Below are 17,900 nucleotides of genomic sequence, written 5' to 3' on the forward strand. Positions count from 1 at the left end.
TTCAAACACCGTCAAAATAAATCATTTTTCAGATTTCTTACAGTCCTTTACAGAGGGTAAAGAAAACAGAAATCCCCCTCCTCTGACAAATACAGAACAGTCCCTTAGGTCTCCACTTACTTTTGAAACTCTGTATATTCAGATGCAGTATTATTTATAAAACATTCGGGGCTGAGGCCGCGGATCAGCTGATGTATTGATGGTCTTTGTCTGCTGCGTGTCTCCTCAGCTCAGCCAAAACCTGAACGACATCATGACCAAACTGGAAGAGCAGCGAGAGCTCAAGTAAGTGACGTTTTTCTGTCAAACGCTTTAGAGTCAAAAAGACTGAACATACTGAGAGTAATGTCCCTCACGCCTCAACTGCAGAAAAGGCGGCACTGCAGCAGCAAAGACAGGAGACGGTGCCAAGAGGTAAAAACTGCGGCACACGAGCCGAGCATGCAACGCTTTGCTTCGTTTTAATCCATCGATTAACTGTTTGTTTTTGGCTACAAAGCAATATAACCCCTAACTCTTTAAACTGCAGGCCGCTGCAAGAGATATAAAACGCAGAGTACGTTTTTACAACCTGGGATTTCTGTGCGTTTCAGGGCCAAAGTTTTAATACTTCTGGTGAAAAAGTTACACGAAGACAGCTGTAATTGCAGGAGAAAGATTAAAGTGATGTTGTTTTGACAATAATTTCATACTTTAATTGTAAAAGCGATTTTTTTATGTGTTTGCTGTTGTCATGTGTCCACGGCGGCAATGACCTGGCCGGAGACGTTACGTTTTCAAGTCGTCCAACTGTCCGTCCCATTCTCAGAAATCCTTATTAAACCTTGAGGGAATTTCCTCAGATTTGGCACAAACGTCCACTTAGAGTCAAGAATGACCTGATTAGAATTTGGTGGTCAAAGGTCAGAGTCGGGAAGGATGGGCCGAGTCTGTCTCTTTGTGGCTGCGTTGGCGTCAGGGAGGGTGAGCAATACAAAAAAATTCAGCCTGTGGTTCAATAAACCGCCTGTGAGCCAGCAAAACTCTGCAGGATGATTTTGCATCATCCTGCAGAGTTTTGTCTGAAAGGGGAGTGAAGAAATCGAGTGACGGTCGCCGCAGTTAATTAACAGAATCTACCCTCACTGTTATCATAATTGTAGTAAACTTCACAGAGCACATTTCAAACAAGGGATGCAGCTCCAAGTGCACAAAAAATGCAACACAAAAAGAAAAAGACAACAAGATTAGACAATCAGGATACAAAAACCCTTTGATTTGATTCCACCTAATTATCAGAAAACAAAATCAGAAATTTGCCTCTCGGCCCAGGGTGCAAATACAACAAAACCATCATCTGCAAATGCTCCAGATCCCTTCAGAAAAAGATGCAGCCAATGAATCAATGTATTTGATGTTCTGCTGTCACAGTCAGTGTTGGACTGAGGTTACTGAGGAGTCGGGCTGGGCGATATGGAAAAAAGTGGACATGACGGAAATTTTACGACATCTCTAGGGGCCAGATTTGGCCTTAAGTCGAGTATCGCTGCTGTAGATGGTTTTATGAAGCTTTTGTCGCCCTCGTGTGGACAGAGCAGAGAACTGCATGTGTGATGAGTTTGAGTCAATAAATCTTTTTTGTGCTTTTTTCTTCTCATTATTATCTGTTTAACTTTTTTTTCTCTTCTTTGTCCCTGTTTTCAACCTCACATCCACCTTTGTCCTCTCTGCCACCTCTTGTCTTCTTTTCTCTCAGTGAGGAAGCCAACCACAGCGAATCAGCCAGCTCACCACCAAAGGTAAAACGAACACCAAACAACACACTTACGGCCAGGAAAGCAACTCCTGAAACATAACACAGAAAAAAAAGCAACCGCTTCATTGCACAAAGCAGCAAAATACAGAAACAAAAAGGGAGAAGCACAAAATCAAAGGAAGGCAAGAAGAAAAGCCTTAAAGGAACTCCTCGTCTGATTGTTTAACAGCATCTGTTTCCTGCACCAAACAATAAAAACATGTATTTTGTGTGTACTAATTTGTCTCCGTCTCTCTGGCCGCTCTTGCATGCTGCATGTTGTGTGGTTTCGATTGAACCCTCCTGGTGGTGCAGAGGCCCGGTCCTCCTCCCAGCCGGCCTCCGCCCCGCCTCACGCCGTCTCCGGACCAGAGACAGCAGCAGGTCAGCCCCGTGGAGGACGAGACCCCGGTGCCTGACGCTAACACAGACTCCACAACCACACAGCAGGTCAGACTTATTATTCCACCTTAATGTGCTGCTTAAAGATGCTGCAGAGGAACAATAATACAACAAGATGGAGCAACAGAATAAAGTTACAGAACCATAAATAAAATCAGAGGAAACTTTGATGCATGCAAGCATTCATTTCTACGCTGCAAAAATGATTAGCTGTTTAATCTTTTTCCATAATCTGAGTTATGAGGAGGTTGTACATCCTAAACAGAAGAGGCCTGAGGACAGAGCCTGGAGGAACTCAAATCCTCAAATCACTTTTATCTATACTATCATCTGTGACAACAAAGTTCATCCATAAAAACTAAAAATAAAAAAACAGCAGCCGATATCTAATTAAATGTTGACACGGTACGTTTCTGCAAACCATGGATACGTTACATTTCGTTTCACTGAGACTCACTTCATTTAAATTTATGTTCCCACAATGCTGTGGTTAATGTGCGGTTTGTTTTAGGCACAAAAAAAAGGTTATGGTTTTGAAAAGATCATGATATGGATGAAAATATGAAGTTTTTGGGGCACAGTCCCTGCTGGAAAAGCACTGATGCCTCTGTAAAATAACACAAACAGCTTTTCTGCATCTCTCTTTGTGAGATAAACAGTGATGGGTCCCCAAAAAACACCCACGTTTGGGGAACTAAAACGTCACAGGGAAAAGAGAAACAAGAGAAACAGCGATGGGTCCATAAGGAACACCCATTTTGGGGTGAATCGTTTGGTGAAAACTGAGGCACGAGTTTCGAAAAAACACCCACATTTGGGGATCAGTCAAGTGCCTAAAAACACACACATTTGGGGGCTGAAGAAGTTGCTTTAAAAACAATCACGGATCTTTGAAAAGCACCCTCGTTTGGGGCCAAAAAAACAAGTGGGATCCCTAAACAGACACGTTTTGTGCCTTAAAAAGCTGCAGGGAAAACAGTAACAGGTGCATTAAAAACACACATTTGGGGACTAAAAAGCTGCAAAAAAACCCAACATTGGGCCCCTAAAAACAGCCGTTTGGGTGCATGAAAGCTGCTGGATATGATACGTCTGAAAGGTGCAAATGTAACGAATTTGTGATTTGCAGAAACGTAAAATGCAAATATCTAAAACTGATGTAAAAACTGTTAAACGTGACATCGACGGTGTTTCCTCAGACAGTGACCCCTCCTCACCTGACTGGATGTATGTGTGTGTATGTGTGTGTGGAGCAGTGTGAGCCCTGGTCTGGGGTGAACCTGCTGGACTGGGATGTAGAGGTCTTACAGCCCGTCACATTTCCGGCTCCCGAGGTGGGTGAGCTTCGTAAAGGTCAAAGGTCGGCGGAGCTGAAGGGTTAAAGACTGTGTTTACATGCAGTTTATGAAATCTGTTAATTTTACTTTAATTTCATGAAGCCGAACAACCCATTAATCCAGAGATATTAAACCGGCTTTGTTAGGGGCCACTTTTGCAAAATGACATGTTTCTCAGATTTTAGGACATTTCTCAGATTTTAGGACATTTCTCAGATTTTAGGACATTTCTCAGATTTTAGGACATTGCGGTCTTAGCAAAGATCTTCCACCGCCACTTTTTTTGATAAACGTATTTTGATGCTGTTTTATGCACTCTGACAGCTTATGTATCCTAAAAGTACAAAGACAATTCTCAGTGTGAATCACTTTCATTTGTTTGTGAATTAGAAAACAGTTTGGGGGCCCCTGAAAAGACAGGGCCGTGGCTCCCACAGAAGATACCATGCTGCGACTGCATGTAAACACAGCTCTGTCGTTTGGTTTCTGAAGAAATATTTTACCGTGTGTGTGTGTGTGTGTGTGCGTGCGTGCGTGCGTGCGTGCGTGTGTGTGTGATGTCAGTTTATGATCCACTGCATGACTTTGCACGTGCATGCCCAGTCAGCCTGACTTTGCATGCAGAAGTTTGTCCATCTGTCTGACCCGTTCTCAAGAACTCCTCGGGAGAATTTCTTTAACTTTGGCACAAACGTCCACTTTCAGTCTCGAATGAGCTGGTTAGATTTGAAAAACTGTCTGAGCTTGGATGATGCACGTGTGCTACATTAGAGTGCTGCAAAGGCTTCTTGCACACTTTGACCTCACTGGTTGTTTTGTCTCTTTCTGCCACACGGAAGGCGCCATCACGGGACTCGCGGGTAAGCGTGGGCTCCTGAGGTCTTCACGGGGAAACATGCTTTTTTATTCTCTTAGATCTTCTTCTATGATCATGTCAAGCAACAGCCGATACAAATGTTTACATCGTACATTCCTGCAACCCACAACTACGTTACATTGACATGTTTCGTAGCTGTCTGCTTTCAATCCACCAAACATGATTCGTTTGGTTTATTTTTCAGCGACTCGTTGCAGTTTTTCCGCTGCCAACTGTGGCACGAAATGCAGCTGTCTGTAATGTGTCCTAATATAACCAGCTGTTTTTAGTGCTCAAACCTAACAGTGTGTTAACCACAGTGTGTTGAAATGTAAAGTGCAAATGTAACATATCGGAGGTTTGCAGCAATGTTCAGCATTTATCTCAACATTGGATTTAACACAAAAATACCAGAAAAACAAAAGATCAGCATCGGGAAGTATTATAAAAAGCTTCATGTTAGAACAAGTTAATGTGTCATGTTTTAGTGAGATATTTCCGTGTCTTAACAAGAAACTTCTCATGTATTGAGACATTTTTCACATTTTTACAAAATATTTTCATGTTACAACAAACTTTTATTTAAAAAAAAAACTTCCACTATTGAAAATGTAATGTAGTCTTGTCATAATATTTTTTATATTGTAACAGCAAAAATTCCTTGTTAAAAAACAAAACTTGTCATAACAACGTTGTTATCTCTATGTTGAAAATGTTTCATGTTATAACACAAAACGTCATGTTTTAAGATATTTTTCACATTTTTACACGATAAAGAACGTTTCTGTAAAACTTTTTTATTTAATTTTTTGATTTTCTTGTTAAAACCTTGTAAAGACATTTCTTGGATTTTAGGACGTTTGTAGGATTTTAAGACGTTTTTAGGATTTTAGGAACTTTCCAGAATTTTAGGATATTTTGAGAATTTTGTGATGTGTCTCAGATTTTAGGACATTTATAGGATTTCAAGAGACTTTTCTTGCAAAACTGTTTTTGATTTTGCAAAAGTTTCTTGTTAAAACATCGAAACATTTAGTGAAATCTTTCATCTTATCTCCTGATGCTGATCTTTCTGTTTTTCTGGGCCGGCAGTTTTACAGAGGAAACAGAGGAATACTGACTTTAGATGAAGAAATAAACTCAAACTGAATCTTTCTCCATCCAAACCTCCCTCCTCTCCTTCGTGATACCCCGCACCGCCCCGGGTCGTGACCTTTATTACACTCTTTCAACCCATCGCTCCTCCGGCGTCCACTTTCTACCACACGCCCTCCTTCCACTCCTCCTCCTCTACTTCTATTCGCTTCCAAACCTCGCCACAACGCCCCACACCCTGACCCTCTGTAGCGAGAACAGACCGCCGCACAGCCGGAGCCTCAACTCGATGACGACCAGTACCCAGAGGAGGCCCAGGGCGGCTGGGATTACAACCAAAGCGGCGCGCAGAGCTACGCCCAGCCCGGCTGGGACGATGCTCCGGAGAGCTGGAGCGGCGACAGAGGCTACGCCGCTCAGTCGTACACGGAGCCCAGCTGGGACGACGACGACGCCCAAGGGGGACAGGGCGGCTGGGGCGGTGATGGAGAGGCCCAGGTAGGGTCAGGTGGATAGGGAGGCAGCCGCACCCTCAGCCGGGTCTTGAAAGGATCACAGGTTAAAGCCTGGAATTCAAGGATGCCTCAAACTCTAGCAGAAGTCAGCGACTCGCTTCTTTTGTCGTTCTTTTTTCTCCTCTTTTGTAGCGTATGAAGATAGATTTGTGTCGGTATCTTTTGTGTAAATTTGTTATCGTTTCTGCTTTTTTTTTCTCTGCAGAGTGCGGTGACCAATGGCTCGGACGGCGAACTGCCTCCAGGATTCCTCTACAAGGTTGATTATATTCCTTTAACTTTTGATTAAACTGCACTGGTTTTTAATAAGGGACTGTACTTAATTTATCAGGGGGCGGCTTTTTTGTGATTTGATATGACACGTACATCATATAGATGTCTTTTCTGTAAATTTGCAGGATATTTTGTATTATATTTGTAGTAGGCCACTGCTATTATGTTTTTGGGATTTTTTCACTAAAAGCTGCAGATTTGTATTATGTTTGTGGTTTATTACGTTTGTGGTTTATTACGTTTGCGATATCACAGGACTCAGCAATGAACCGATAAGGATTTTGGTTGTCAAATGTAACTGTGACACAAAACCAGGTTTTTCTTAATACTTAAGACTTTTGAAATGTTTTCAAGCTAAATTAAAGTCTCAACTCACAGGAATGAGTGTAAAATAAGTATAGACATTTAAAGTTAAATGTCCCTTTTTTATACAGATGACATATAAAGAAACTTTATTGAGGTTGATTGTTCCTCCAGGTAAAAGCGATACATGATTACGCTGCCACCGACGGCGATGAGCTGGAACTGAAGACCGGAGACTCTGTGCTGGTTTTGGCCTTCGACAACCCCGATGAACAGGTCACTGACACGCCGTCAGCCACTACCTCTGAAATATATCAGTTTAAAATGAATTTAAAACACTGAAACCTGTGTTTTGTCTCTCTGCAGGATGACGGCTGGCTCGTGGGTGTGCTGGAGTCTCACTGGGTGCAGAACAAAAATGTTTCGGCCAAAGGCGTTTTCCCTGAGAACTTTACCCAGAAGGTTTGAGCTTCATGCCACAGAAAGATTGTGCTCCCTTTTGTGCCCCAAACTCCTCAATATCGATATAACAGTTAAAGACATGTCACAACATGTCTTTTTACACACCAACGTGTATCGGTACGTGATTAAAAATGTACACTGAAATACATCTCAGTGGCTTTGACACCAAATGATTTGCTTATGCCGGTTATTAAAACTCTTCAGTGATCTCATGAACACATCTGCAAGAATCAAATTCAACTTTACAGTTAAAATATTTAAAAAAGTACCCGGACAGATTAATTGTGATAAATGATGCACAGTTGTCTAAACATGTTTTAGTCAAACTGTACATTTAAAAATGACTCATTTTTATTCAGACTGTTCTCATGCACTGTTCGTATGTATACCGACGAAAAGTAATGCACCAGATATTATTTATAATCCACATAAACGGGAAAGCTGCGATCACGTGATCAATGCAGTAAATGGACTACAGAAGGATCAAATGTACTTGTACCTTACCTAAGTAACTTTATATTAAATACATAGTGTGACCACCAACCATGACCGTTTTCCTAAACCTAACATACATAACTTTACTTTCCTAAACCTAAACTACAGAACTTTAACGATGTAACACGATAACTCCCAACCATGATTATTTTCCTAACCCTAACCTACGTATGTAACCTTACATCATCATCATTCGGTATATTACGTGATGAGGATGTTTCTTTTTCAAAACTTAACACCCACTTTCCTAAAATTAAAGTACGTTACTTTATTTTCCTAAACCTAAGCGATGTTACTTTACTCTCTTAAACTTCAACTACTCAATTTTATGTCCAATACTCAACATGAAGACTCCTAACGTTGATTCTTTTTCCAAAATGTAATCTAATTACCTTTACTTTCCCAAATCTAAGCTACATAACTTTACGTCAAGTCCGTAATTTTACGTTAAGTATGAAACTTGACGATGCCTAGCCATGTTTCTTTTCCAAAACCTAACCTATGTAGCTTTACTTTTACTACACCGAAACTATGAAACTTCACTTAAAGTACACAGCCTGACAGCACCATCAACCACCAACAGCAGACACCGAAGAGGCCGAATGTAGATGTGGAAGTCCACTGCAGAGCGGCAACATGTGGCGATTTTACCTCCCTAAACCTGACCTATGTAACTTTACATCAAGTACGCAACATGATGACACTTAACCACAAATCTTTTATTTTACCTAACTGGTAGCGGTGCAAATTTGTAGGGCACTTATTTATAAGGTACCGTTCGAACTGTAGTATGTGCATTTTCATAAGATATCATACGAAACCGTTGTATGAGGACACTTTGATGAATTTTGTTTTGATTTTCTATTTCTGAATCATTGATTTGCTAAACTCAATCACAAAACAATGTGTTGGTGAGATTCAAAAAGAAGAAATAAACCATGGGCGCATTGTTCGAATGTCAGACTGTTTTATGTTGTGTATTGTCAACAGTTTTTAAGAACTTTTCACAGTTCCTTGCATGAAGATTGTACTTTGTAACACAACAAATACTGTTACACGAGGTGGTATCGCTCCATGAAATGTGGCTGTGATTGAAAAGTGCAGTTGTCCTAGAATAGAGCCCTGGAGAACACCACCCATACAAACAGGCTTTGCCTCGATTTATCGAAATCTGTTACAGTTTCTTGGACTTGTAGGATTATCAAAGGGAACAGTAGTTTTTCATTTACTTTACTGGACATTTTGAGGACATGACTTGATGTGTGGCTTACGTTTTCTAATGAACATACTCTTTTATTTTGACTTTTGATTCATCTTTTCGTTGATGGATGAAATGCAAAACCTTATCAAACTCGCTGCTGATTTTTTTTCTCTCGTCGTCCATAGTTACCACTATTTATGACTATTTATCACTAGTTTAGATGTTGTTCTTTAACCCTTTGAAACGCGGAGCGACATCACTTTGCTTCTTTCAAATGCCTTTCACAAGTATTTAAGCCTTTGAAGTCTGAGCAAAATTGTGCGATTGCTTAAAAAACGTGGAGAAAAAAAGGCAACAAGCAACTTGGTAAGAAATGTTCCACAAATTGCAAGACATTAGTAGATTAAGAAAATTAAAATGTTTTTAAGCTGGGGGAAAAAAATCTTGGGGAAAAAGAATAAAAAGCTTGGGAAAATGTATCAATAATTATCATAATTACATATTTAAAATGACATTACAGAATTACTATAATTTTTAATTTTCTGACTCTTCTTTGCCATTTAAAGTGTTAACTGCCTTCATCCCATATTTTTAAAGGGAATCAAGCCAATTTTCTCAGGTTTAAAAGGATTAAGAAGAGGATGTATGCTATTTAACTCTTTTTAAACATTTTCATTTTAATTTTATTCTGGATTTCGGTGCTCTCTTGGACTCTCACTGCTGTGCAGACACATTTTCTTTTGTGTTTTAGAAATTTAGAAATCAGGTTCAGACTGGTGTGATGCAAGCAGCTAAATGAGACTGAGGCTAAAACATTGAAACCTTTCTAACCAAATATCCTGCAGAAACCAAAGTTAAACCCATGCAAAGTGTTTTTTTTTTTTATCGTGTGGAATTAATGAATAACGAGTCAGTCCAAGTGGTAACTAACACACCATCTGTTGGATCAAGTCAGTGTCATTAAAAATGAATGAAATGTGTGCCGTGTGTGTGTAGCCTTTTTACTGTACCCTGAATCTGCAGAGTAAAAGAAATCTTAAGATAGATTTATCTTTTTCAAATCCAGTTATTCAGTTCACATTTTCTTGTACAGACGAGGCTGTCCTAATATTGTCAAACCCTGCTGTTGTTCTTCTTTTTTATGACACCAGGAGGCGTTGTGGATGCAGTTTCTCAGTCCTGCATGTCTGCTTTATCTCCATTTACATTTTTTTTCCAGTTTCAGACCATTCAACAAATGCAGCCACATAACATTTCTTATAAATACAACAAACTTTTACAACCTGCTTTTGAAAAAAAAGTACTGTGTTTAATGTAACCACATTTTAACAGCTCTCATAATATAAAAGTTCATTAATGTATTGATTATGAAATCAAGCTGACGAAGTGCATATCGGGCCATTGTTGTTCTGTTAATCTGCACTACTGCTGACATTTTCAACTTCAAACCAGCAACAGCGGCATGACCTTCGATGTTTCTATAACAACAGGACACCCAGTCATGTGGAAAACACAACAGAGCAGCCCGGCCGGGCCTCACTGAGGGGGCAGGGCGGAGAGGCAGGGGGGAGGCAGGGGTGGAGGCAGGGGGGGCAGGGGGGAGGCAGGGGGAGGAAGGGGGGAGGCAGGGGGGAGGCAGGGGGGGGAGGCTTCCTGTACTCCAACAATAGATCAAACAGCAGTCAGGGAGCCGGCCCACACAAACAATCTGAGAGATTTTATATTTCTGTCAGTGGTGGTGAATTTACAGAGGGATAAACAGATGTTAGCCGCTAATATTTAGGACTAACATTTGGTCCTGAGCCCATTACTGCAAATCATAGAGTTTACATACAAGCAGGCTGCAGTGACTTAAAAATGTCAGTGCTTTTCTGTCTTCCTTTCAGTTTTGTACTTTATGAAAATCACACAGCAGAGAAACAATAAAATGATTATAAAATTATAATGTGCAAAACAAAAAAATCATTTGTACAGTAAGTAGCAAATTATGAAATAATTGTAGTGGAGTAAAAAGTGCAATATTTGCCTCTGAAGTGCGATTGAGTAAAGGTGGGAGGTGGCATGATATTAAAATACTCAAGTGACATAAAAGTTCCTCAAATTTATCTATAAATACAGTACTTGAATAAATGTATTCAGTTACATTTCAGCACTGGTCAGCAGAGGTACGCAGCTGAAACTGCAGTATTTGTATTCAGTGGAGCAGGTATAGTTGTATGTCTTTAGCCCTGGAATGTAATAATCCAGTCTTTTTAATTACTCTAAAACAGTGATACTCAACTTGCGGACTGCAGGACAAATCTGGTCCCCGAGAGGGAGCCAGGTGGCCCCCCAACCATTTTCTAATTTACAATAAAAAAATAAAGTGATTCACACTGGGAATTGTTTTTGTACTTTAAGTATATATATAAGGTGCCAGAGTGCAAAAAACAGCATCAAATGGAGCCCTCCTCACCCCCGACAGAGGTCCTAGCAAAGACTAGGACTAATGTCCTAAAATCCTAGAAATGTCCTGAAGAGCTTGAAACATCATATAGTTGTAGTAACATGTATGGGGCTGCTGCGATTGGCCCCTGGCCTCCTGCAAAAGTGGCCCCCAAGCAAAGCAAGTTGAGTCTCCCTGTTCTAGTTTGTCCCACCAGTTTTTACTTTCTTTCCTGTTAAGATCAGCCGTCCTCCAAGATCAAACGAAACCTGAGAAAAGAGTAACCAGGGAAACTAAGAGGGGGCGCGTTCTGGCAAACCTTACTTGGCAGCTGCACGCGGTTTGTTGTCATGTCTCTGGGGTTACCCTCAGACGCAGGAGTTAAATAACAACCATCTCAACTCAAGCAACTGATATAATGAATAGTTTGTGTCTCTAAGCAGGATTTCCGAAGTTTTTCTCTTGTTGAAAAGGCAACAGCATCAAAACCGTCATTTGATTCCAGCTGTTTAAAAAAATGCTCATGTAGTTTGTTTAATACACATTTAATCGTAGGGAGAGGTCAGAGAGAAAAATACACACACACAAAGAAGAGAGAGGTCGATCTCAGATGTCCCCTGCCTCTGAGTGAAGTGTGCTCTGATGCTCTCTCCAGGCACTTTGCCGCCTTTGCATTGCAAATGAATCTGGACCTCAGTGGCGATGTAACGCTGATCCGTAACACAAACCTCTTCAGGTCACTCTGGGGAGGTTTTAGTTTTCGTCCCGCTGCAAGATAAGAAAACCGAGGCTCGGAATGAGCCATGTTAACAGCAGTTTTAATCAAACTTCCTTTTTAATGTGCACAAACGATGCTTGAGTTACTTTATAGATTCAGATATTTGCATACAAATACAAGTACAGCTGCAACGAATACTTGATTAATCAGTCAATAGACAGATAATTAATTGCCAACTATTTTGATAAAGTTTTTTTTTTTTTAATTATTTGGACATTTTAGGATGTGTGTTTTTCTTTTTTTTTAATTTTAAGTTTTTTCTTTTCCTCCTTCCTATTTTTTCATAACTGGGATGATTTTCTTTCATTTTTAAAATAATTTTGAGTTTTTTTTAAAGTGAGTTTTTTTGTGTGCTGTGCTCACAAGGTTTTAAGTGTCTTGTTTTTCAATTTTCAAAATTGTGAGGTTTTTGTGGGTTTTGTTTTTCAGTTTACTTTATAATTTTGAGTTTTCAGGTGTTTTTTCTTTTGTTCTTTAAATAATTTTGAGTTTTTTGGGGGCATTTTAAAAGAGTTTTTCCAGGGTGTTTTTTTTTCTTGTCCTATTTTTCACATATAATTTTTGGGTTTTTTTTTTTTATAAATTTAAATTTATTTAATGTTTGTTTATTTTAAAGATTTTTCTGCATTGGGTACTTTTAATACTTTATGTATATTTTCCTGATAATAATTACTCTTCTTTAGTAAAATTGTCAGTGCAGTACTTTGACTTGTTACAGAGTATTTTCACAAGTGTTGTAATAGTACTTTTATTTAACTACAGGATACTTTTTCCACCCGCTGGCAACAACTAACAAGTCTCAAATCTAAAATGTGAAACGTGAGAAAAGGGCGGACAGTTAGGGGTCATATTTCAGCATCACTCTGGTCTTTGTTGGAGGTTACTCGTCTGTGTAACAATAGCCATTGTTTCTCTTAGCAGGTGAGCTCAGTTGTTTTTGTGTTTTTGTGCTTCCTCCTCATCTTTCATCGGAGGAGATGGTGTTTGCTTCCCCAGCTCCTCCAGTTACCACAACATGCCGAGCCGTTGCTTGGTGATGCTGTGCTTATATAAAGCGGCTTCGCTGCACTTGAAACTGACACAACATCCCCAGCCACTCATCTCAGGTGAACGAGGGACTCCTGCAAGCAAAGCAAACATGGTGAGGACCTCTTTATTTTGGACTTTACAAGAGCGGTGCGGAAAACCCCTTTTGCCAATATGCTATGTTTCACAGAAGTTTGTGACAGAAAATAAAACTCATGACAGCTCTACTCTTTCTGTTTGCTGTAAAACCATAAGAGAGGTGTTTGATCTTTAATCTGCAAAGTGATTGTTTTGTACAATTGGATCCGTCACTTGGTTTCAGGGGATTTTTGACTGAACTGAGACTCACTTTCACCAACATACAACTGGCTTCGTTATGCTTCCTGCACCTCATTTAAAAAAAAATGTTCAGACAAAAATAAATTATTTCAGAGCCTAAAAAAGTTGGTTTTCATCTGTAACCAAAAACCATCAGGTTTTCCTTAACCTGCTGTGCCATCGGTGTCGACTCTAGTTTGGTCACAAAGGGTCAATGTGATCACATGATCACTCCTCTCTTAGGAAAATCACCTCAGCATTGAGTTTAAAACACCAGCTTGATTAGTTTGCTTCGTTGAAAATAATTTTTCCAAATAGCAATACCTTTTTCTCAGACTTAAAATGCGTTAACTATCTATAGACCAGCGTTTCCCAACCCTCTTTTTGCGTACCACTTGCCCTGCATGTTGAGGATTTTAAGGATTAACGATCAGCCCTTTTATCAAGCAGCTTCAGGAGTTCATAAAGGGATTATTTTAATGCTTCGGAAACTGAGAGACAATGGAACTGGGAAATGTTGCTACATACTGAAAATGTTTGTTCATAGTAGTTTTAGTTAGTTTAATTTTGTTTATCCCTATTTAGACAACTAAAAAAAGCCCACTTATATTTTCACCTCTTCACCGCGCAGTCAGACAGCCCTTTCCTACAAGGCACTGAAGCTATTATCTCAAAGCCACCAGGCTCCGTGACAAACAAATGTAATTTTACTTCACAGAACACAGGAGTTACTGGTCTACTGCTGCCTCCATCGGTTAGTGTGTAGGCAGAGAAAATATTTCAAATATCACGTACACTTTAACTGATATTGATTGTTTTTAGTTAGATAAACTATATTTTCCTGTCGCGCATTACTGTTTAACTTCCATGCTGGTAGATTTGGTTCATGAAAAAGGTAAATCAACCAAGTACATAAGATAATAAATAAATAAAATAAGATCAGGGATGAAGTAATCATTTTTAACAGGACATCAAGGTGATTTAGTGTACGGCTCATCATTGGTTGCTTTAATTTTAGGGTTGTTATGTAATTTTATTCTCAAAAATAAATGTTTGCAAGAAGTTCTTGACGTCTGGACTACTTGCTCCTGCAGCGTGAATGTATCTCCGTCCATGTTGGCCAAGCTGGAGCTCAGATAGGCAATGCATGCTGGGAGCTCTACTGCCTGGAGCACGGCATCCAGCCGGACGGTCAGATGCCCAGCGACAAGACCATTGGAGGAGGAGACGACTCTTTCAACACCTTCTTCAGTGAGACTGGAGCCGGTAAACATGTCCCCAGAGCCGTCTTTGTGGACCTGGAGCCAACGGTCATAGGTGAGGTCACTGTTTGCTGATGCAAACTTACACAAGAGGTCGAATTTGATTTGCAAACTTCTGGTCACTTCCTCACTGTTTTGTGATTTCAGATGAGGTCCGTACAGGAACCTACCGCCAGCTCTTCCATCCTGAGCAGCTGATCACCGGAAAAGAAGATGCAGCCAACAATTACGCCCGCGGTCACTACACCATCGGCAAGGAGATCATCGACCTGGTTCTCTCGACAGGATCCGTAAACTGGTGCGTTTAACTGCAATTACTTCATATTCAGTGGTGGAATGTAACTAAGTACAAATTTCAGGAATTTATACTTGAGTACTTTCTTTTCACGCCGCTTTATGCTTATGTTCCACAACACTTCAGAGGGAAATATTGTACCTTTTACTTAGCTATATTTATCTGAATGCTTCAGTTACTTTACAAATTAAGGTTTTTTCCATAAAAACACAAGGAGTTTATAAAAATATGATGTTTTGTAATAACAAACAGTTTACAAAAGCACAGCTGCAACACTTAGTTGATTAATCAATCACTCTATTGATGGACTATTAGAATGTGCCAACCCTCGTGTTTGATTGGTTCCTCCTCGGAAGATGTAGCAAACTGTATTCTCTTATAGGTCTGTCTTCATGCTGATCAGAATATGCCATTGTCACTGTGCATTTTTGGAGGTTGCAACATGCCCAAAAACTGATGAAACTTGGTGCGCACGCCTGGTGTGGTGGCATAAATACTTTTATTCTGGTAAAAGGATCTGCATACTTTCACCACCGTTCATCTTTAAGTTCATGCATCATCAGTTTGCCGAGTAAAGATGGCTTGTTTTCCTGCAGGCGGACCAGTGCACGGGGCTCCAGGGTTTCCTCATCTTCCATTCCTTTGGAGGAGGAACCGGCTCCGGCTTCACCTCTCTGCTGATGGAGCGTCTCTCTGTCGACTACGGCAAGAAGTCTAAACTGGAGTTTGCGATCTATCCAGCCCCTCAGGTGTCCACGGCTGTGGTGGAGCCCTACAACTCCATCCTGACCACCCACACCACCCTGGAGCACTCGGACTGCGCCTTCATGGTGGACAACGAGGCCATCTACGACATCTGCCGCAGGAACCTGGACATCGAACGCCCCACCTACACCAACCTCAACAGGCTGATCGGACAGATCGTCTCCTCCATCACCGCCTCCTTGCGCTTCGACGGCGCCTTGAACGTGGACCTGACGGAGTTCCAGACCAACCTGGTGCCCTACCCTCGCATCCACTTCCCTCTGGCCACCTACGCCCCGGTTATCTCCGCAGAGAAGGCCTATCACGAGCAGCTGTCAGTCGCCGAGATCACCAAAACCTGCTTTGAACCGGCCAATCAAATGGTGAAATGTGACCCTCGCCACGGCAAATACATGGCCTGCTGTCTGCTATTCCGTGGCGACGTGGTGCCCAAAGACGTTAACTCGCCATCGCCACCATCAAAACCAAGCGCACCATCCAGTTTGTGGACTGGTGTCCCACCGGCTTCAAGGTGGGCATCAACTACCAGCCGCCCACCGTGGTTCCTGGAGGAGACCTGGCCAAGGTGCAGAGGGCCGTCTGCATGCTGAGCAACACCACCGCCATCGCCGAGGCCTGGGCTCGACTCGACCACAAGTTCGACCTGATGTACGCCAAGAGGGCCTTCGTCCACTGGTACGTGGGAGAGGGGATGGAGGAGGGCGAGTTCTCCGAGGCCAGAGAGGACATGGCTGCCCTGGAGAAGGATTATGAAGAGGTGGGCACCGACAGCATCGGGGACGAAGGAGAGGAAGAAGGGGAGGAGTACTAAGTTTGAACAAAATCAACTATTATTGGGTTCTTTTTAGGTGTCAGGATGTGAGTGGAATCCAGTTAGTGAAAAAGCACATCTAAACTTTTACAGGTTCTGTTGACAAATCTCATGAGGTTATTTAACGTGAAAATCAACTGATCTGGTTGGCAGTAACCAACCCAATTGGCAGAAAAAAATGTTGAATTGAACATTTCTACAGAACACAGATATAATACATTTGTACGGCATTATTTGTTGGATATGTTTAGAGTTTACATCTAATGTAATACAAATGTAACATATTCAGGGATTGCAGAAACATACAATGCTGACATCGTCTTCCTGCAACTGGTCTACAGTAGGGTTGCAACGGTATGAGATTTTCATGGTACGATAACCACGAAATTAATAATAATTTCAGAATTTATCCCAGATTTTTTTTATAAATGAAACTAAATTGAAAGTATGTGTGAATAAGGAGATGTAAACAGTATGTTAATTGTTTAAGTTCATACCAAGGCATAGCTTTAAACCAGTCTGCAGCAATAGTGACAGTTGGCCACAAATTCACGCCTATAGGTGCAAGAATTCCTTCTTATCTGCTTCCTTTCAATGCAATTCTGCAGAACAACAGAGCTCTGATTTACAAAGTATGGCCACTGCATAACAAAAGAAGTGCCTAATCAACAGAGTGGAAAATCCTGCTGTTTACAAATCGTTTGCCTTTAGGGCAAGGAATAAGAGCAAGTGAGCTTTGTTGCAAAATTTCATAAAATGATTAAGACATTTACTCTACGTTCAACAAACAGGTTATCAAATGTAACAATATTCTATATTCATTTATCGAGTCCATGTCATGATTTGCAAAATTAATGTGATTAAGAGGAATTCAGTGTCAAGATATCATCTTTCCTTTGTGTCTCTTCTTGAAATAATAAACTGCAACATGTTTCCACTGGTGCACGTTGTTGTCAGTGTCAAACACAACACAGCCTCGGATCACACGCTGCATTAAGTCCCTTTACCGCCTCGATAAGCGCTGAGCATTTAAGCCTAAATCCTCCACACAGCACGTGCATTGCCTTACATAACACAAATACCTCAGGGTTTTAAACAGGACGTGCTCAGAATAGGTTTCAGAGTTCATATTCTGTTTTATCCTTTAACTTTTTAATTATTTCAATGGTTCAACTTTTCATCAGAGGGATGATTTGGCATTTGAATTTAAATTGCTCTCAAACAAATAACATCTCAACAATATCACCTTTGACTTTATTTTCACACATTACTCCTTTGTTGCCAATCTGCCCAAAATTGAATAGTATGTTAGCAATTATAAAATAAATTTGTCAGTGTTTCAGGTTCAGTTTTGCAAAGTGTACATGTTTCATGGTTTCATGGTTCATGGTTTCTGGTATAAATTTTCATCCATAAATCCAAATGTAGGAAAATAAAACCCTGCTTCTCTGCTTAATTATTACTGATATCTTATTTTATTTTATCATTTAACTGTTTTTTTAATGTT

At 40.6% G+C, this 17,900-nt stretch overlaps 1 protein-coding gene and 1 pseudogene across 1 annotated transcript in view; both read left to right on the forward strand.

The window, feature by feature from the left end:
- Positions 1-9,119, forward strand: part of LOC121963054 (myc box-dependent-interacting protein 1-like) — a 14,431-nt gene extending 5,312 nt beyond the window's left edge. Inside the window, exons 2-8 of the mRNA XM_042513425.1 lie at positions 230-285; positions 370-414; positions 1,736-1,778; positions 2,090-2,224; positions 6,185-6,238; positions 6,730-6,831; positions 6,922-9,119. Coding sequence (XP_042369359.1) covers positions 230-285; positions 370-414; positions 1,736-1,778; positions 2,090-2,224; positions 6,185-6,238; positions 6,730-6,831; positions 6,922-7,023 — 537 coding nt within the window. The 3' untranslated portion in view covers positions 7,024-9,119. The remainder of the gene's footprint in view (positions 1-229; positions 286-369; positions 415-1,735; positions 1,779-2,089; positions 2,225-6,184; positions 6,239-6,729; positions 6,832-6,921) is intronic.
- A 3,812-nt stretch (positions 9,120-12,931) lies between these two features.
- Positions 12,932-16,408, forward strand: LOC121962996 (annotated as a pseudogene).
- The last annotated feature ends 1,492 nt before the right edge of the window (positions 16,409-17,900 follow it).

This window comes from Plectropomus leopardus, chromosome 24 (genome assembly GCF_008729295.1).
Source record: "Plectropomus leopardus isolate mb chromosome 24, YSFRI_Pleo_2.0, whole genome shotgun sequence".
In the NCBI taxonomy this organism is placed as follows: Eukaryota; Metazoa; Chordata; class Actinopteri; order Perciformes; family Serranidae; genus Plectropomus; species Plectropomus leopardus.